Source organism: Rousettus aegyptiacus, unplaced genomic scaffold, assembly GCF_014176215.1.
Source record: "Rousettus aegyptiacus isolate mRouAeg1 unplaced genomic scaffold, mRouAeg1.p scaffold_m13_p_2, whole genome shotgun sequence".
In the NCBI taxonomy this organism is placed as follows: Eukaryota; Metazoa; Chordata; class Mammalia; order Chiroptera; family Pteropodidae; genus Rousettus; species Rousettus aegyptiacus.
Window position 1 is genome coordinate 2,673,218 of NW_023416295.1, and position 21,168 is coordinate 2,694,385.

The 21,168-nt window shown below is 58.6% G+C and overlaps 1 protein-coding gene across 2 annotated transcripts in view; it reads left to right on the plus strand.

The window, feature by feature from the left end:
- The window catches only part of IQCA1 (IQ motif containing with AAA domain 1), a 110,141-nt gene extending 101,585 nt beyond the window's left edge, over positions 1 to 8,556 (plus strand). Inside the window, exons 18-19 of one of the 2 annotated variants that reach the window (XM_036236691.1) lie at positions 3,172 to 3,410; positions 7,945 to 8,556. In XM_036236691.1, coding sequence (XP_036092584.1) covers positions 3,172 to 3,410; positions 7,945 to 8,073 — 368 coding nt within the window. In that variant the 3' untranslated portion in view covers positions 8,074 to 8,556. The remainder of the gene's footprint in view (positions 1 to 3,171; positions 3,411 to 7,944) is intronic. The other variant, XM_036236692.1, reaches the window with a different exon arrangement.
- Positions 8,557 to 21,168: the final 12,612 nt, after the last annotated feature.

The following is a 21,168-nucleotide window of genomic DNA, read 5'->3' on the forward strand; positions in this document are numbered from 1 at the left end:
GGGAAGCGCCCCGAGGGCAAACATTGCAGGAGGTTCCGACAGCGCTGAAAGGGTGCTTGGGACCCAGCCTCGGAAGCCACGCAGTCACCGTCACCACATGGGACTGGTGAAGGCCAGCCCGACTCGAGGGCGGGGGGCTGCACGGGGTGTGCGCGCCGCAGACGTGGCTCGTCGAGGGCCCGTCTTTACCGCCCTCGGTGGTTCTAATGGAGATGGAGCGGTGGCATGGTGGCGTGTTTGGCGTTGATGACAATACAGGCGACCAGCTCCGGCCTCGTTTCTGTTCAGCCTTCTCCAGTCACAATAGCACCGCCCGGCAGGAGGGGCGCGTGGTCCGTCCTGGCTGGTCCTAAACCCCCGGCCGGCGTGTTCGCTGGAAGAACAGCCCCCTCCTCCCACGCGCTGCAAGCCCCCGGCTGACGAGCCGCTCCTTTCTCAGTGTGCACGCTTCCTGTCTGGATAAGTCGCCGTCCTGGGCTTCATCGACTCACGTGATACAAAAGATGCGCGAGAACCCTGGTCCCAGTTATTTCTCCCTCCATCCAGGGGCTTCTCCACCTCCCGGGGCCTCCGAGCTCTCTGCTGGGTCCTTTGCAGAAAATGAAAGAGAGGACAGTGTGGAGGCTCTCAGGAGACTTTAGGGGCCCGGCCCAGAGGGGCTGACCGTTCCTCCACCCACGTGACATTGGCCAGAAGGACTCACGTGGCCCCACCAGGGTTCGAGGGCGCAGGGGTTGGGGTCCAGCCGAGGGAGGGGTGGGTCAGCGCGGGGCCCTGCTCCTGGCTCTCCGGAGCCTTCCCGCCCCCACGCCCCGTCATGAGGGCTCCTCGCTCCGGCCCCCTCCTCCTCTTTCCTCTCTCATATCTATTTCGAAGCCTCTCCATGGGACGAGGAAGGGCGTTCTTCACTTTAAGGGTCTAGAGCACCATTCTTGACTTTGGATCGACTACTTTCTATTCTCTGGTGACACCGCGGGGCCTTCAAAAACGAAGCTGTCCACGCGTAACAAAGACCATTGTGTTCTCTTGTTAAAAGTCTGAGGACTGCATCGTGTGGCAGGCTCCGGCCTGCATCTCCTCACGCGGCATCATGGGAGAGGAAGGAGGGAGCGTTCCCTCCCCCGTGGGCAGGTGACAGACCTGCACGCGCCTGTGGCCCTGGGCCCAGGGCTCCGTCCACTAAACCACACGCTTCTCGCCCGTTTCTTTCTTGGTGGCCGATTCGTTCAGGCCGCCATTTTTGCTCACATCGCGAATGCTGTCCGGCATCTCCCCCGTGACCTTGACATTTTCGGAGCCGCCGCTGGGACATCCATCTTAAAGAAAGACTGTTCCTGTCTTTGCAGTGATCAAAAATGGCCTCTTCCGGGCCGCAAAGCACGGGCCGCAGAGCCGCAGGTCAGGCCTGGGCTCGGCCATCCATCTGCCGGCAGCCGAGCGCCAAAGGGGCCGGGGGCCACCACGGCCCCACGCCCCGCGGTCCTCGGGGCGGCTCAGGCGACCGGCCGGCCGGGCCGGGAAGCGAGGGGCACGTCGGCCCGAGGAAACGCGGCCCTTCGGGTTTACCAGAGATAATTCAATATCTACCTTCTTCCCCCAGATCAAGCCGTTTCCTTCAAAACGTCTGCAAAGAAAATCCACCCGAGGTTGATTAATGCCTCGTCTGGCCCCCAGAAACCGCTTGGGGCTTCCTTCGCGCCTCTCTCCTGATGCGCCCTCCTCTTGCCTCTCTTCCCCGGGGTCTGTTCCGCTAATGACCCAATTCATCACAGGCCCCCGCCCGGGACCCGGTGTCTGCGCCGATGAGTCAGGTCCGCGCCTTCCGATTTTTCCGGAATTCTAGGCTTCAGAGGCCAAAAGCGCGTCCAAATCATATTATTCACCTCTTGCGCAAAATCCCAAATAAAAACAAACTTTAAGATGCTATAGCATCTCGGGCACTAGCCAGGACGGAACCGATCCGGAGAGGAAGGGACCTGAACCCCGGACGCCTTTCAGTCCAAGAAGGGAAGGAGGGTGCAGATCCGTCCGAAGAGCTGAGCTATTCTGCGTCCAAGAGAGGATGCGGAATGCAGCGCTCGGCCGGGACGCACCCCCACACCCACCCCCACCCCCCACCCCCGCCCCGCCGCCCCCCCCCGTGACACGCCCCCTGCCGCCCCCACACCCCCCGCACCACCCTCGGGCCCCCCGCCGCCCTCGCGCCCCCTCCGCCGCTGTCGGCCCCCCGGCTCCCGGGCCCCGGCAGCAGGCGCCGCGGGCCGCGAGCTCCCTGTGCTTTTGTGGCGTCGGCACACACTGCCGGCCTCAGGCCTGGGCGGCCCGACGGTGGCCCCCGGGCCGGCCGTGGGGCCCTCGCCTCAGTGCGCCCCCGGGCTGCGACTCGCGCAGCCCCCCAGTCCCCACAGCAGCTAGTTACGGGTGGAGAAGGCGCCTCGGCCTGCGAAAGCCACAGAGGCCGTCCTGGGGTCCAGTGCGTCCAACGCGGGGAGGACGGCCAGCCTCGCTCTCTGTCCCGGTCTCCGGCCGATTCGTCTCCGACGTCCTCGCGTTCTAAGTGAAACCTCCCTGCAGGCCCCGCAGACCCACAGAGCAGCGGGGGACCCGGCGGATCAGCCCGGCCACGCGTGTCCACGGTCGTTGGGGGGGAGGGTCAGGGCCGAGCCGGTTAATTAACACAATGGCTACCACGGCGTCTGTCGCCCAGAGGGAGCCGAACCGGCGGCAGCTAATGGAAACTAGATTTGGCACATAAAAATAATGTCAGCAACGAATTTTAAGAAAAGTCATAATCTTGTTTACCCAAACTCTGGAAAACATTCTGATCAGCAGTATCCCGTATACCCCCGAGCGAAGCCCCAGTTCGGGGCATTGTCGGAGGCGTCTCATTGAAACGGGGCTGGCCGCGGCGTAGCCCTCCCCCTGCCATTCGCGAGGGACGCGGGGGTCTGCAGACGGGGGGCTTCGCACGTGCGTCTCGCGGTGAAAGCCCGCTCGGGGAAGCATTTCGTTCCGCGGCTTCTGCCCATCCGGACGGCAGGCAGCTCGGAGCGGGCGTCCGCACATGCCCCTCCCGGTGACTCGCGACCTCTTGCCGGGACCCGGGGCAGCGCTGGCTTCCCAGCGGTGACCCTCGCGCCCTGTGCCTTTCCCGCCGTCTCGATCCGACAGTTCTGTGGAAGCAGATCATTCAGCGCCACGGCGGGGTCGTGACGAATGCCCTGAACGTGAGTTGCCTGGCGAAGGTCACCGACGGCTTCACGCAGGGACACATCGTCGAGGTGGTGCGAGGCGTGCTCACCGAGCGCAGGGTCCGGCAGCAGACGCACAGGCCGCTGGTCGCCCTCGAGTTCATCCCAGCGCTCAGCAGCATGAGCCCGGTGTACCGGGAGGAGGAGGAGACGTTCAAGGTAAGCGGGCGAGCGGCCGCGGCGGGGCGGGCGAGAGGCGGCGGCCTCGGGCGCCCTGGACTCCACCCTGTGCACTGAAGGTCAGAAACGCCAAAGCTCTGGATCACGAAGCACGCGTCTTCCAGATTTTAGGAAAATCATGGTCCTTGACCTTAGAAATAACAGCCAGATTGTAGTGTTGAGTAACAGCTTCAGAAACACTGGATTCTCTCTCTCTCTCTCATACACGCGCACACACACAGTTGGTTCTCACCGTTTTCACCTCCTGGTTCGCCCAGCGTAACAAGCTTTGCCTGGAGATGACCGTTCCCTAAGGGGCGTAGCCGTGTCCAGCCGGTGCTGCTTTTGACCCATTTTTGCCCCATCTTTGCCATGGTCTGCGGTGACATCAGCGCTTCTGCGACAGGAAGTCACGGGCGAGCACGCCAGGTTTTGAGTTTTCGCATTTCTGAACACGTTCTGCGAGGTTCAGAGAATTGTTTAGATCCGGAGAGGATTTTGAGAATCCCCTCTTCCCAGCTCGTCTTTTATAGGGGAACAAGTCACGGAGACTCGGGTCTTTATCCGAGCAGGGCCCGCGTCCACGCTCTGACCGGACGCCCAGGCCAGCGGACACCCCTGGGAACCCTTTAATCAAAACGCACGCAGTTGCGTTCTCTCTCCGGACCGAAACGTACCTTCTTTGGCCGCCCAGGGAAGACGAGGGAGGAGGCCATACCCATGCAGCTAGGGCTATGCAGCCTCCAGGAAGAGAGTCGGAATCCTCATTCAGGCCTCGGCTCTCGGGAAGCCTGCTCGACACTGGGGAAATTTCCCTCCATCATGTTTCTCTCCTGCTTTGCTGATCGAGATGCAAGGAACGGTGGCCAGCAGTCGCCACACTGACCCCCCAAACGCACGAAAGCGTCCATGCGCAGTGCGTAAGTGACGGGCGCGGCCGGGCGCCAGGAAACTCCACATGCGCGAACGGGCCGCGGGCCAGAGGGGACTCGTCACCGAAGGTCGCTGACCCCTGCACCGGCTAAACAGAAAAATCATTTCCAGCTCCAAGCCGAGGTTTGCCAAGCATTTGAATTAATATTTTTGTCGACTGCTGAAAACTTGCTAGTGTTAGTTGCAAATGTTTATCCTGTACAAGTGATAGATCATATTTTTTTCTGAAATCCCAAATGTTTTCCTCCTTTCTAAAATAATAATATCGCTCCCCATTTTGAGGGGCAAGGGTTAGAGTGTTAAAACCTATGCTTTCTCTTAGCCGGACTTCGAACGTTCCGGAATATCTCTCGCAGGTTTTCAGCCTGTGACAGGTGCTTGAGGTCCAGGGACCGTAACCGATCACACGCTTCGGGAGAAGGAGTGCTGCCATTGTGTACGCCGGGGTGACAATGCGTAGGCTTCTCGCGTGCGTCCTTGGCATCTTTGATCACTGTATTCGTTTTTTAGGGACGCTCAGTTGTTTACCACCAGCCCCATGTCACCCCCGTTCCCCAGTACACCTCTGCTTCCCGCCGCAGCTCCAGGGCGGGGCGCAGCACCCGGCCCCTGCTACACGTTCAGTAAACTCGTGCGGTGGCACAGTCACTGATCCGATGTGGACAGGATGGGCCTGTCGCACCCCTGAGCCATGCGCCACTGTGGCTGCAGCTGCCTCTAATCAGGCCGGTCGTTTTTGCCCTGAGTCTTCCCCGACTGCGCTCTGACGTGTCGGACCGAGGTCTTACAGCTTCTCCACACACCGCACCCTGGACATGATGGGGAGAGCAGCGAATATGTCCTGACTGCCGGTGTGCCCAACGCCCCACTGACGCATTTAGGCCTCACGGTCCCCTAGTTTACAAACGAGGAAACTGAGTTAGAGGCGTGGTGGGCAGAATAACGCCCCCCCCCCAAAGATGTCTACACCCCCGTCCCGGACACCGGCGAGAATGTCAGGTACACGGTTAAGGGAATGCAGGCTGCTAGTGAGTTGACCTTAAAAAAGGAAGCCCGTCCCGGGTCATCCTCGCGAGTCCAGTGTAATCGTAAGACGCGGCAGAGGGGACCGGAAGGAGGAGCCGGAGAGAGAGCAGCGCGAGAAGGACGTGGGGGGCCCGAGGTCGCGGCTCGGGGGCAGACGCGGGGCCGCAAGCCAGGGAAGCAGGTGGCCTCGGGGAACTGCGAAGCCGGAGGGGAAAGACTCCCCCAGAGGCTGCGGGGGGACAGACCCCCCCAGAGGCTGCGGAGGGGACAGACCCCCCCAGAGGCTGCGGAGGGGACAGATCCCCCCAGAGGCTGCGGGGGGGACCGACCCCCCCCCCAGAGGCTGCGGAGGGGACCACCACCTGCAAGCCCTGAGTGCAGCCCAGTGAGACCCATGCTGTCACTTCCGACCTATGGGAATGTAGGGTAACGAATGTTTCGCATTAAGCCACTAGGTTTGAGGGACTTTCCCATAGCAGGAAAGAAAAGAAAGAAAAGAAAACCAGGGGCAGAGTGACTCGTTCCAGGTCCCACGGCCAGGAAGGAGCAGAGCCGACATTCAAACCTGACTCCGGAGCCAAAAGCCAACTTTATGAACCACATTCTGTGCCGGGTCTCAATCAATCAAACGTTCATCGCCTAAATTACTTGGCCGCCTCAGCCCACGCCGGAAACAGAGCCGGAGCTGAAGGCAGGACGAGGAGACCCCAAGCAGCAGGAACGACGACGACTCTGAGACGCGGGGACAGCCCGGCCCGCGAGGGGGAGGGAAACGAGGGGGAACCAAAGCGAGGTCGGGTCGGGGCAGGCGGGGCCGCTCCGGCGACGGAGCCCCCGGCATCCAGGGTCGGCAAGGGGCCTTCGCTTCCCAACGCGTCATAATCATCCCGCGTTCTGGGTTTGGGTTCAGAGGCCCGTGCAGACGCAACTGCAGTAGTGCTTAGGGAGGGAGGAACAACGAGAGACAGACAGACAGACAGACCAAAACAAAGCCTCCTACTCGACGCGAATCTGAAAATCAAAATTCCCAGTGTTTTAGGAACTCTAGTGCTAAGTATGGTCCGTCAAAAGTGTTGAAATTAGTGTAATGACGATGTTCAAAACAATAAACGAAGGCGTAACTATCAAAGTTTTGAAACCACAGGCAGAAATAGAACAAGAAGAGATGATTATAGGGAAAAATCACAAAAAGAGTTTAGAAATTTAAAATATAGTAATAAACATAAAATGGCAAAAAAAAAAATAAGAGACGTGTGAACGCAACACTGGATGTGGTCGAAGAGCTGATTTGGGGCTGGATGGTGGGCTGGGGAAGCCCCCCCAGGAGGCAGCACGGATAAAATCTATAAACTGCAATTGGGAACCTTTAAAGACATTCACGTCCAGCTAAGAGAAGTTCTAGAAGGAAAGAAGAAACATCAGAGGAACAGTAATCTGAAGAAACACTGGCTGAGAATTTTCCTGAATGAAAGGCATGAATTCTCAGGTTAAACACACGCTCCGAGACGAGCAGAACAAATAAAAATAAATCCACATCTACATACACGATCGTGTGCCCGAGGACAAGCCCGCAAGCCAGTCTTAAAAGATACCGGATGATTCGCAAACAAACCACAATTAGGAAATCAGACTTCTCTCCCTGACCGCAGTAGGTGCCGGAAGACAGTGAGGTCATAGCTGCAAAGTGCCGAGCAGAAATGACTGTCTACCTAGACATTGCACCCAGCTAAACTAGCACCCGAGAGACGGGAGGAAATAAGTAGATTTTAAGACCAAGGCCGAGTTTCCTACTCACAGCCATCTCAGAGAGCCATTTGGAAGTAATGAGTAAACCTGAACATGCTCACGGCCAGCGAGCCCAGGAATTCTCTTTCCACCACGTGCCCTAGAGAAGTTTGCTCTTAAGGAGACGTGTAAAACTTGTGAATTTCGACATCGTTCATGATAACAAAACACTGGAAATGACCCCTATGTCGTTGCTAGGAGAACGGATGCGTAAGGTGTGGCGTGGCCATTCAATGAGCCATTGCTAGCAAAACGTTCACAAACCAAAGTGATTCTCAGGCTTCAAGAGAAATGCGAAAAAGTCGAGGAAAACTCCGTCGCGGGGCCAGCTGCAATCACTAAGCACTTTGTTGGTATTTTGGCTTCACTATTTCCGCCATGTCTCCCTCAGCCTCCCTCCGAGGGTGTGTCTGGCCCTTCCTGGGGCACTCGTGGCCACCAGCCCGGCTCCTCACGGCCCTACGTGCACCAAGGGGTCACATTCGCGTTGCCAAGAAACCCGCCCCTCAGGATATAGAGCGTGACCCCCGGAAAGATGGGTGACTTAGCTGGGCAGGGTCGTTGGTTAGATCTGGCCTGTGGTTCTCTAAAGCTGTTAACTGGTTGAGCAGAGGTTGTAAACAGTGCAAAAATGCAGATGAGAAAGAATTTGCACTAAACATACATTAACTGCCCCGAGTTTAATGGCCGCTTGCCCCTTCCTTCCTAGCGAGCTCGTCCTCATTTCTAGGAGTGTTCCAGTGAGTTCACAGCATTTCGATGTTTTCCTAATGATCTGTTTTGTTTTCAGGACTGGTACGCCAAAACCCCCATGGGTAAAAAGCGCGCCTTGGCACTCATGGGAGGGAACGCGGGGAAGGAAAAGGATAAAGGGAAAAAGAAGGGGAAGGAAGGGAAGAAGGAGAAGAAGAGAAAGTAAGGCCGCTGCCAGGAGCCGTCCGCGAGCGGGTCTCGGGATGGAGCCGGTCCGGGTCTACGGGGAGAAGACGCGCCATCCGCCGCCTGCCTGAAGGAGGCGCGGTCTGGCGCCGTGCGCCCCTCGGCCTCCGGATGCTCTCAGACCTCGGCCGGGCCGCACACCAAGGTGGCCGTCCCCAGCGACCGTCTCTGGAGCTTGTCATTGTTTCTTGCTCTACGTGAAGTTTGGACACTCTTCACACACTGCACGATCTTTTTCAGTCGGATGCTTCCGCTCATCGGTGCCCGTTGCCAAATTTAAAATTTGACAGAAAATACTGCGATTGGACAACTGGTGAGTGACTTCAGTCTATCACCAGCTCACTAGTCTTTTTGTTAACCCGTATCTACTATATATTGCCTTGCACACCTTTTAATGAATTAATTCTTTGCTCTATTAATGTATTTTACATAATGGAATAAAATGCTGTCGTCCTTGAACTGACTCAGTAATTTGGTTGCTAGAGCTAAAAAAAAAAAAAAAAAAAAAAAGACGTTTAAAATGAATTAGGTCAATCTCAGACTCTGAGGACGGGGAGCCAGGGCGAGGGCCGCACGGCTCGGCACATCGGGGTCCGACGGGATCGCCTCTCCATTCCCAGTGTGCGGGCCAATGGCCGCGTGCAGACTACCACGCGGAAGTGGGGGAAGGGTGGAGGAGAGAGAGCCTACGTGGAGAAGTAAGAAAGGCTTAATGAGAAAGCAAAGACTAGAAAGGTAAGAGGCAAAGGAGAGAGATTTAAATTTTTTGCGACTGTGGAAGGTGACTTGGGGGAAGACAGCGAGTAGCCCACTTCTCCGCCGTGGTGAGGACATCGTCAGAGGAAGGGCCTAAGCTCGGGTGCACGAATCAGATCGGGGATTTGCGGGTCCCCATCTGGCAGCCGTCAGTCATGCCAGAGAAAGACGCACGGTCGCCCGCTCCGCGGACCACGGCGGATCCCAGGCTCTCCCCGGGAGCCCCAGCGGGTCGGGTCCTCTGTGCCCACGGCCACCAGTGGTCCCCAGGGCTGGCATAGCCGAGCAGAGCGGGAAGCCGCACCCCGCAGCAGCCTTCCGGCGACTGGCCCTCTCAGACCAAAGGACCCCGCCTCCCAGAAGGCAGGCCTGGCCTCCCCTTCCCCACGGCAGCCTGTGTCTGGCCACGAGCAGTGACCGGGCGCAGTGCCCGGCACCAGGCTCTCTGTCCACACCGCTGGCCGTCTGATGACTGCCGCCACCTGCAGCCCCGCCCCACCCCCCCACCCAGCGGAGCACGTGCTGTGGGGGGCTCTGCACCCTCACGAGAGGACCCCGCAGCGCTGTGATGAAGGCGGGGGCACGGGCCCAAATTCACAAACCAGCTGAGCGACCTTGGGCCAGGGCAGCCACACACAGACGTACGCATAAGCATACTACACACACGAACCCACGCGACCCACAAACACACCACGCGCAGACAGGTAAACAGATACACAGATAACGTATCACACACAGACACAGGTACACAAACACACACGCACTAAGCATTCACATTCACACGCACGCACACAGCCCCTCCTTCCTCAGTGGGCTGATGGCCGACGCCCAGGGCCCCGGAACCTGCCGCCCCGGCCCTGCCCGGGGTCACAGGACCAGAGCAGGCGGGGGGGGGGGGGGGGGGGGGGGGGGGGGGGGGGGGGGGGGGGGGGGGGGGGGGGGCGAGCCGGCAGGTGTGCAGGGCGCCTGGGCGGCCGCGTCGTGTTGATTGTCTACCCCGAGCGGCCGGCACGCCAGGAAAACATCCGCTTCCCGCCCCTGGGGGGGGGGCAGGGCGGCCCCAGCTGCGGCAGGAAGGGCTGACGCAGACCCCCACGGCCCAGCTGCCCGGGCGGGGGCAGGAAGGGCCCCTGGGAACACCGTGGACGGTCACCAGCCGGACGCGCCCCCGTCAGAACCCGGAACCCGTGCCCCACGTGCAGGCTGGCCCAGAGTCACAGGCGGCTCCCGGCTCCGAGAGACCGCACGTGGGGCTTGGGGGGCGGGGACACCGAGCATCTGTGCTGGGGAGCCCGTCCCGGGGCCCCCAGGGAGCCATGAGCGCTTCCTCGTGCATGGAGACCGGGCGGACCCCACGAGGGCCCTTCAGCTCTGCCTCCCATGGCCCCGAGGGCAGACGCGTCCAGAGATGAGGGGCCTGTGGACCCTTAGCCTGCAGCCCGCGACCGTCGCCATGGTCACTTCTGACAAGTGGACCGTAGCCAGGCCTCCCAAACAACTGACACGCCCTTGAGAAGGCACCCGGAATGCCACAGGGCAGAGTCCTTCACGCCCCCAAACACACGCGCGGCCAGTGGCACCCGCGTGCCCAGGGTTTCGCCCCGAGAGCCGCAGGATGCAGGATCCACGGGGAAGGCGCGGCCGGTGCTCGCAGCCGGCGCGGGGTGCTCCGCAGGGCAGCCTCAGGGCCGGGGCCCCGCCTGGCCAGAGGCTGCCTCGCCTCGAAGGACGGGGCGACGTGTGTCCTCAACGCCACCGACGGGGCCGCGCCAGCGTCCCCCGGGCCCTGGGGCGGTCGGCGGCCTCTGCGTCCTCGGGAGGCGGCGGGCCCTCGGCGCTGGCGCCGCTCTGGCGGCCCGTCCCAGCACGGATTAATAACGGGTGCACATGACGGGGAAGGGAAGCGCCACGGAGCCCAGGGCCGGGGCCACGCGACGCTCCGTGCGACGACCCGCCGGACTGAACGCGGCCCCGACCGCGCCCCGAGCGTCAGACACAGCGAGGCGGACCCGCGGCCCCTCCGCCCCGCTGTCCGCTTCGACTCCAGCTTCTGTGCCACGGCCTCATCTCCACGCGGCCTGAGGGGCTCCCGTGGAATCCCGGGTGAGTCTGAGGGGGCGGTAAACAAGGGAGCGAGTCCGTGAGGAACGGTGCCGCGGGCACCGGCACGGCCCGCTCCGCTGAGCGACGGCCCCGCGGCTGAGGGCGTCAGCGCCTGGCAGGCCCGCGGGGCGGAGTCTAGAAGAGAAGAAATGAGAAAGGGGGACCCAGCGCTCAGGCCGGAAACACCCGCCGGCCCCCCAGCCCACAGCCGCCGTCCCCGGCCCCCCAGCCCACAGCCGCCGTCCCCTGCCCCCCAGCCCACAGCCGCCGTCCCCGGCCCCCCAGCCCACAGCCGCCGTCCCCGGCCCCCCAGCCCACAGCCGCCGTCCCCTGCCCCCCAGCCCACAGCCGCCGTCCCCTGCCCCCCAGCCCACAGCCGCCGTCCCCTGCCCCCCAGCCCACAGCCGCCGTCCCCTGCCCCCCAGCCCACAGCCGCTGTCCCCTGCAGGCCGGGCTCGGCCGCTGCTCCCACTCCAAGGCCTACGATGGGGTGTCCAGCTGCGAGCTCCTCTCGCAGACGAGCCCCCGCGGCCCCCGCCCCGCCCGGCTGCCAGCCCACGGTCTGGGTGGACCTGCTCCTGTCCTCCGTGTCGTCTCGCCCCTGAGCCCAGGACCCCGGCACCCACGTAGCGGTGCCCACCTTCTCCCGCCCCAGCAGCCCCCAGGCCTCCAGGACCCCCAGGACCCCCAGGAAAGCGGGAACATCAGAGGCAGAGCAGGAACGCCTCAGGTCTGGTCGGCAGAAACGTGACCAGGATGATGTGGAAATGGAGGGCAAGGCTCGCCCTCGACAAGGTCGGAAGCGGGGGCCAGCCAGGGGGCCGGGGTTCGAGGCGAGGGCCCCACTCCGAGGCCCCTGGTGTGGGACAGGCAGACACCGGTGGCCCCAGACCCCGGGCAGCCCCTGCACCCACGGCGAGTTTGCGGAGCCACCACTTGCAACACCTGGATGCCGGCTGGGACACCGCGCCGGCCACCTCCGGCGCAGGCACCCGCTGAGACGTGGCACCCTCCCGCCAGGCGCCAGCGTTTGTGGGACTTGGTGGGTGGGGGATCTCATCGTGTGGCCGTCCAGCAGGACGACACCTGAGCAAAGCTGGCACCAGCCGGTGCACACGGCGGCTGGGCTCCCCGCCGTCACCGGGCCCACGCGACATGCCCACTGAGCTGGTGCTCAGAGCGGGATGGCAGCCTCCGCCTGCAAGTCGGGCTCCTCTCCAGGTGGAGACGGATCCTGCCTCGGCAACTTCCCTGATTTTCGAGAATTCTACAACTGACAGATCAGCCGATGGGGACCCGTACCTTTATATAAAACGGCCGCGGACTTCAAAGCATTCTCTACGGTAAATTTAATCACATCCTCTCCAACGAGACGTCCAAAACACCCTCACTTAGCTTTTGTGTGCGTATTTATCTCAAGCACAAAGCCCACGTGCTGTGCCGGTAGCATTTCTCGTCACGTCATTGAGACTGTGAGTACTTTGGAACTCGTTGGAGCAAATTACAAGGCGCCCAGCCAGGGCCTTTGTGTTACCCAGTCCTCCTAAGGGGAGCCCGCCTGGCCCACGCGCGGCTGTGGGACCGCTGGAGTTCCTTCGAGAACACTCTGCCCCGAGTTGGTCTTGCAAATTATTTCTGCCGGGCGCAGAGTGCCTTTTCATGTTCCCCGCGGCATCCGCCGACTGTGAATCGTGCACAATAGGTACTTGGGGTACAGGGGGATTACTGCACTGCCAGGATGAAATGCTGCTTACGGTGATGAGCCGACGGAACACGGGGCGGCTGGGGCTTTGTGCCACCCCGGAGCGTGGCGGTGCGGGGCGGGGGGGACTTCAGCACTGCCAGGGCTCTGCGAGCACCTGCAGCGCCTGCCCCGGGCCCCCTCCGAACGCCGGACAGGGCGGCCTTGGGGACACCTGTCCCCGCCCCTTCACCTGCCCGGGGGAGGGGAAGAAGGGTCAGGCCGTCAGACTCACGCTCAGATGAGCGCCAGACCACACAGGATGCCTGCTCCCCGGGGCCTGGCTTCCTGGCCAGCAGTCCACGGGCCAGCACCCCAGACCCCGCCCAGACCCTCGGCTCTGTGGAGGACGTAGACCCAGCCTCTCTCCCACCAACACCCGATCAAACCGGGCTCGGCCCCCACGCTTGGGGGCGGCCCCAGAGGGCTCGCCACACCTCCGGAGATGGGCGCCCACCCTCGCAGCGACCGAGGACAGAGGCCTCTCTCTCTGCACAGGGCCAGCAGACATGTCTGTCGCTTGGCTCAAGGCCTCATCCTCGATGAGGATGGCAGCGTCCCTGGTTCCTCGAGGAGCACGTTGAGAGTGTGACGGAGACGTGGACCAGCCGGGCACTGCCCCGGGGCCCAGCTGAAGGGGACGTGGAAACAAGGCTGGGGTCACAGTGCCCTCAAGTGGAGGTTCGCGGGCACTGCTCTGCGTCGGAGCCGCCGGAGCGTGGCCCGGTCACGTCCAGGACGCACCGGGAATCTCGTGTGCTAACCGTAAAGTTGGCACCGTGCCCCTTCATGAATAAGTACCTCGTTCACTACTAGAAAATAAGCTGTTCTCCTCTGGTAAGCGCTGTACAAATATCCACAGAAGGGCCGTTTTTAGGCTGCTTGGGGGTCTCCACGACCCGACGTATCCCTGCTCCTCACCCATTCTGCTTATGCTCACGGAAAGTGTCCACCACAGAGACGTCGCTCCCTTGGGACTGTGGGACGTCTGGGAGGCGGACAAGTCCAGGTAGAAGACGGAGGGAAGGGTGACCGGGCGTGAGAAGAGACTCTCGGTACATAAGCCGTTCCCGTGGACCTATTTTGTGCGGGGCACGGGCATCCACCCACCTTGCGATGAAGTGTGAGCTGAGGGCCAGACGGGCTGCGGCCCAGGGCGTGGCCGGGGGCGGAGCCTGTGCAAAGTCAGGTCTCGGCCAACCGTGCACACTGCCACTGTGCCAGCCCGGCCCTCACCTGTCTGACGGGCGCAGGGCAGGGCACCTACGGCCTCCATGTCCTGCTCGTGCGCTTCGTCTGGGCCTCGACTGGCCACTTCTTCCGCTGGGTGACCATCGCTGGCCCAGCGCTGCCCACGACGGGCATGACCTTGGCTTAAAAAGGGACCCGTGAAGCCACCGATGACTGGAGGCGGCTGCTGGCTGTGCCCCTGGCAAACGAGGTCATATTCTTTCCTGAAGACAGAGCCAGGTGAACCCCCACTGTGGGCATGGGGTTCCGCACCTCAAAGCGGTATTAGCACCAGCTGGCCGGCTGGCCGTCTGGGCCTCGGCCAGTCGCGACACCTTGAATACCCTGTCATGCATAGCTTTGTTGCTTGCTTCATTTGCTTCTGCTGGAGAAAGTCCCAAAAGTGGCCCAGCACCCAGAAGGCCGAGTGAGGAGTGAAAGTCACACACCACAGGGCCGTGGCCTCCGCGGGGGGGTCTCCTGGGACACCCCAGCAGGGGCTGCCTGTCCCATCAATCACTTCCGCCTTCACAGAAGCTGACCAAGGGCAGGTGGGATGGCGAGACCCGACCGGGGACATTCTCTGAATTGCTGAACTCTGAAGACGCCTTCGGAGGGTCCCCGCGTGATTCCACTGTCCCCGGGGCCACGCCCCCATCTCAGGGTCCTGGTAGTTGCACTGTACACACAGGGGGCCACCCCCCCCCCGAGTCCTGGCCGCGGCCAGCGCTGCTCACGTCCCCACGCACGAGAAAGGCCGCTGAAGGTAGATCCTCGCAGTTCCGGCACGAACCCCGGTCCTCCCTCACGGACGGGCGCCTGTGGGTGCCCTGGCGCCATCTCCGGAGCCTCTGGTCCCAGGCCCCGCTTCCGAGGGTCCTGCATGCGGCTGCGACCTGGCGACCTGGCGGCCATTCGCCAACCGTTATGCAGCTGGGGTTAGAAGGACTGACATCCGGCTGCTCCTGTCCCCTGCTGCTCGGCCGCCTTTTCCCGGGAGCCGCAGCAGAGAGAAGGCCCCGTGGGCAGTTCTGTGGGCGGCCGGCGGCGGGAGGTCATCCCTGCCACGCCTCTCTCCACGGCGGGTCCTCGTCCCGCCCGGGGATGCGCGGAGGAGAGGCGAGCAGATTCCTCAGCATCCCGAAGGAAGCCTCACCCCGCTCGCCGGCTGGGGGCCCTGGGCCTGACCCCCTGCACCCCGGGGGTCTCCGCCTCTGGGCCCCTCCTGGCCAGTCCAAAGACGGAGCCCAGCGCCAGGCAGCCAGGAACCAGCCGCCCCGACTCACCAGTCTTCCTCCAACCGCCCTGGTCTGAAATGCACTCGGTCCAAAGGCGACAGACTTGTCCTTCCCCTAAAGCTGTCGCCCTCTGGCACTGTAAGGCAGCTTTCCCGAACCCGGCTGGGGGAGCAGGGGGCCCAAGGACGGCCACCGTCCTTGCGATGACCAGCAGCCCCGCCGAGACTCAGCCTTCTCTCCATGGTCTCACTGCCCTCCAGCCCGGTGGCACGCTGGCTGTGTCCCCCAGACGCGCCCGGCTTGTCCTTTACTGGGCCTTTGCACCTGCCGTTCCGACAGCCTGGCATGCCCCCCGTCTGATGCCTGCGTGGCTCCGTCTCCCCCCCCCCCCCCGCCCCGCGGTGTGTGCCCACCCTTGCCTTTGACAGGCTGTGCAGAAAACACTCCCTAGATTTATGGCTCGTTGTCGAGTTGCCTTGTCAACCACATTACAAAGCCTAGGGAGGAGGGATTATGCGCTTTCACTGTCTCTGCTTATAGTCCTGGGAACAGAGGAGCACTGAGCAGGCCATCGAATGTGATAACTCCCCCTTTTGCCCTGACCTGCAGCCTTGGGTGGTCCCAAGCTCAGGGGTGACAGACTCTCACTCAGGGAGAGTTATCTCCATCGACGGGTGGCCCAGGTCCCCGTAAGGCCATCTGGCTGTGAACCAGGAGAAAGAACGCTCCCTCCCAGGCACGCGGTCCTCCCCCGGCCCGCTGGGAAGCTGGTAGAACAGAGGAGGCAATGGGATGACCACTGAGCGCGGCCGGTCGGCCTCGTGGCCCCACCAATGTCTGCGTGAAACCAGAACCCCTTCTTTCTGTGTTCCCACTTCCGACTCTTCCCAACTTCCCCTTTGGGGCCGTCCGAACCACCCACGAGATTCTCCCGCCCTCCTTGGTTGTAAGGTGTCCTAGGTAACTTTGTTTGGTGACTGGAGATTCTCCTTGGAGATGCTAAGCTTCAAATTGACTCTAAACAGAGAGGCCACGGAACCCTCCACGCTGCGCCCCGGCTGGGCCCTGCCATGCTCTGGCCAGCTGCCCCTTGCAGGCTGAAGATGCAGAGAGGGCCGAGGTTGCTGAACGAGGGACCAGCCACGGCTCAGGAACACAAGCCACAGCCAAAATCTCAGCCTCCCAGAGGAAGCAGACATCGGTCCTGATGGCAAGCGGGAGCACGATTTGGAAAGTGAGGTGCCTGGAGAGCGGCTGCATGCCTTCGGAACTCTCTGGAAGAAGCTACAGGTGATTCTGATTGTTGATTTGCGGTTACTTCCCCTCCACCCTCCACCCCTGTCACCACCAACAGAGAGGGAGCTTCAGGCCCGAATACATTTGAATCGCAAAATAATTTATGCTTCATTAGGGTGCTGGATTTAAAATTAGAAGTTTAAATGCATAATCACAAGGATTGTTTAATCCCATTGTTTTGCCACTCATTAGCCAAGAAGGCTGTGTCACTGGGGGCTTCTCCCTATTCCCAGGCACCCCCTTCCTCTTCTTTCCATAAATCATGCCAAATTAATCTTTCTAGAACACCACCCTGATCATTTCACAAGCTGCCTCTAAAAACCTAGTAGCTGCTCACCACGGCCGGCTGACCCTGCGGGCCGACCCGCGCCCCTCCGCGTGGCACCGCGCCCACCCGCGCACCTGACAGGCAGTCCCTCCGCACTCCATCTGGGAGGGAACCTTCTACCTACCAAAATTCTGTCCATTCCCCAAGACTCAGTTCAAAAGCCACCTGCCCGGGAATTCTCTGGCTCCTGCAACGAGACGTCGTCCCGAGGGCTGATCACGCTCCTTCTTGTCTGGATTCTTACCCAGCTGGCCCTGGAGCGGGGACTTAGCTCTACCAGCCTTTGTGGCCCACGCGACAGGTCCGCCAAGACAGTTGTCTGGATTAGGGGCACCTGGGAGGTAGCCCCGTCTCTCCTCAGATAATAGGACACGCGACAGGCTCCCAGCAGGACGCGCCCCCTCCTGTAGGCCCCGCTAGCACACGCCGGCTCTGTCCGCCACCACCGTTCCTTTCGCTCTGCACCCCCAGCCTCGGCCCCCGCCCCCCGAGGACCGCGGGCCTTGCCCACGTCGCCTGCCGTGCTCCAGCCCTCCGCCCCTCTCGGCAAATGACCTCGACTCGGTTCGCGCAAAGAAAGGCCACCGTTAGACCGCCCCCCTCACCGGCCTGGGCTCTGGGACGCACCTACCTCTGTCTCAGGGGCACCCGTCCCTTCCGTCCTCCAAGCTTCGGTCCGGGCCTGCTCTGCGGGAGGCCGAGCCCTGCGGCCAGCAGCCCGCGGGCGCCAGCGTCTCCGCGTTCTGCAGTCCTTCCCACATGTGCCTCTGAGGATAAAAACGTGCTCGAATCTCCGCCATGCCCCACGAACCCTGTGGGGGTTCGTTCCGTGTGTCACCCTGACTGAGCCACGGGGGACCCAGACAGCTGGTTAAAGGTTATTTCTGGGTGTTTGCGCTGAGATTAGCATTTGAAACGGAAGTAAAACCGTCTACTTCCTCTAGGGCCACTTCCTCTAGGGCCACTTCCTCTAGGGCCACTTCCTCTAGGGCCGGGTAGAAATGACAGGCGGCGGGAGGGAGAATCCAGGCCTCCCCGCCTGGCCGCTCGGGCTGAGACGGGGTCCCCTCTCAGCCTGAAACTCACACCACCGCTTCTCCCTGTCCTCAGGCCTCAGACTCAGACCGGGGCTGCAGCACCGGCCTCCTGGGGCTCTGGCTTGTGACCCAGCGACCCAGGGACTTCTTGGCCACCATGATCACGTGGGCCAATTCCATATTAGTCCAGAGAGCTGGCGAGCCGATTCAGATGTCCCATGGCACCTGGCCAGGGTGGCCTCAAGCTTCTATCTCACGAAACAGATGGTTTTGCCGTGGTCCTCACCACCTGGGGGCAGAGGTCAGACGCTTCTCTCCTGGGCGGTGCCCGGAGGCCCCGCTACGATTTTGCCTCTCTTGTCTTTCGCTGACCAAACCTCTCCTAACGGACCCCATCTTGAAAGTACTGATTCGCTCAGTCACTGAGAGCTGATTCTTGCTGACCTGAAAACCATTCTTCTCCTTTTTCACATTTTTATATGAGCTGTATGTTAACGACATCTATTACGTGTTCCCTTATAAAACAAACAGGTGCTCATGATAAAAAATATATAATGCAGAAAAATGAACAGAATAAAATGAAATATATCCTTCAAGTCTTTAAATAACCTTTTTCTTACAAATATCAAATTATAATACGCATTCAGTTTTGAAAGTTGGTTGTCACTAAACAAACTATAAACAAATTTCCATGCCGTTAAATATTGTCGTCACGGATGTGAACGGCTGTGTAGAAATCCACCGAATCAAGGCACTGTCATTTACTTAGCCAATTTCATATTATTGAATATTTGGGTTTTTTCCAATTTCCAGGAGTTCAGGCGGCCCCTCGCACAAGGAGAAAAAAAAAAAAAAAAAAAAAAAGCCCACTCCAGAAAGGCAGGAAAGCCTCCAAAGGACGGTTTTTCAGCCTCAACAATGTTAAGATTCGATGTCCCCTGAGAACCACTTCTCGGCCATCTCTTTGGCTCCGCTGGGCGGGTAATTCACACCACACTTCCGGTCACTGTGGCTTAGTACCTAGGGGAGTTCCCAGCTTTGACACATTGCTCAAACTTTTCTGAACTATATTCTCACATATGTATTGTTTAAAAAAAAAATAGCTTTTTCAGCATGATTACAAAAGCAATCATTTTATTGTAGAAAACCAAGAAAATAAAGATTTTTTTAAATGCCCACTTAGAGATAACCACTATTAACATTTGAAATTCATCTTTTTAATCTTCCTCTACATATAATTTCATATATACTTTACCCAGAATCAAAGCATGCTAAACATTCTGTCTTCCAGAAATTTTATACCCAGCAAGAGTGTGTAAATATTCCTTTCACTGTCATCACAAAACACACACATTTTTAAAGCTCTGTCAATTCGATAACTTGTTTTAACTGACAACTCTCTGAATATCAGTGAAGTTTAAAGTTACTTTAAGAGTTATTGGCATTTTAACTTCTTTTTTGTGAAATGGCTGTAAATGTCCTTGGCCCCTTTTGCCATTGGAGACTTGGAGCTGTGCTTATTGAATATTGAAAGGTCCTTTACATGTGAAGGTTTAATCCTCTGTCATATTCCTCACGAGTGCTCTAGAACGTTTTGATGTTTAGACATTTACATTTGCTTACCCGAGCACATCTACCTTCCTCTAGTTTCTGCCTTCATTTAATTTAGGAAGCCCTTCTCTACTCCAAGGTGATAAAATACATATCGATTTTCCCCTTTCGTGGTTATACAATTTCATTTTCATCGTTTAAATTTTTTAATCATCTATTCTGGAACTGTTCTTGGTGCACAATATGACAGGTTTGACGTTTTGTTTTTACTGTTATCCCAACTCCGTTTGTTGAAACCCGTTTCCTTCCTGGTGAATGAAGTGCCACTGCTTCGTAACCGAAACCCCTTCACGGCGTCCGCTTCTTAACTCCCTGTTCTCTCCCATCGATCTTCCAGAGATGCCTCGGCCGCTCCCGCGCTCCAGTGGTCATCGTGGCTCGTCGCACATGTGCCATCTGCTAAAGGAGATTTTCTCTCGGTAGTCCTCTTCTACTGAATTTCCTGAACGCTGGTGTGAACTTGTTTTGCCAGGATTCTCTCCTCTACACCTTGCCCACCTTTCTAACTTTGCCGTTATATAGAAAAACTATTAATTTTGCTGATTGGGAAAGGCAGTGGGCTAGCTTAGTGGACATTTCCGTAAGCTCTAACTAATATCTTTTCCGTAGATTCACTTGGATGTTACAGCTGTGTCATCTGCAAATAATGGTGATCATTTCGATTTCTTTAAAGCTATTTGTTGTTCTTATTTATTTCCCTGACTTCATCCTGGCTAAAACCTCTCAAAGAGTTTTAGAATTCCATTAGAGGTCTCCTGGCCCAGCGCTTCTGTATGCAAACACTGGTCCTCACGAGATGTTCCTGACCTCCCTCTAATCTCATTCCCCTTGGGAGCTGGAAAAGAAAATATACTCGCACGGCTTAGCCCCTTCTGGATTCACCGTGGGTCCGCCTGTCTGAGGAGGGGTTAGTCTTTGTTCTATGCATCCCAGGAAGGCTCAATCCTGCTTGGTCTGGGGTGGGAGAAGGAAGGTCAGAGCTGCCAGGGGCTGTGTGTGCGCCGCCTGCATCAGGGTTTGCTAGCAAGCTCCTCTTCAGTTGGCTTCATCAGTAATGAAGCTGGCATTCTGAGCCCCATCTGTCTGATGCCTCTTCTCAACTGATGCCAGACTGAAACGGGAAAGAGGTGGTGATGGTTAGCTTGCTGTCTCGTTTCTGACCACAGTAAAAACATCTCCGTCTCAGCCTTCAATATAGGTTGGTTGTTACTTTTAGAAAGAAAATCTCTATCGTGTAAGAAAGCATTCTTTTGTTCTAGCTTACTAGAAGCTTTAATAAGAAATGATGCTAGATGTTATAAAATATTATTGTGGCATCTATTGAGATGATGATGTTGTTTTCTTCTTTGACGTATTATGAGTTAAAATATAAGAGTAGATTTTTCGAAGCAGAGCAAATCAGTACTCTTACAATAATTTACGTATTGTAGGATTAATCTTATGCGTTGTTCTTTCAACACTTTGCAGGGTTTGATTTGTCAATATTTTACATAGGATTTTTGTGATTACATTTATCGCTGATCTAGCTTTGTTGTGATTGCTATGACTGCTATTATGTTGGCTTTTCTTCGACAGATTTTTTTAGTTCCATTGACAAAATTAATGTACTATGGTTTTCTGCCCCTTCCTTATTTAGTTTTTGGTGGTTTTTTCCTTGAAAAATTATCCATTTCATGAAGACTTTCAGATAAATTAGACTATATTTTCTTAAGGATTTCAAATTCTATTCTCTATT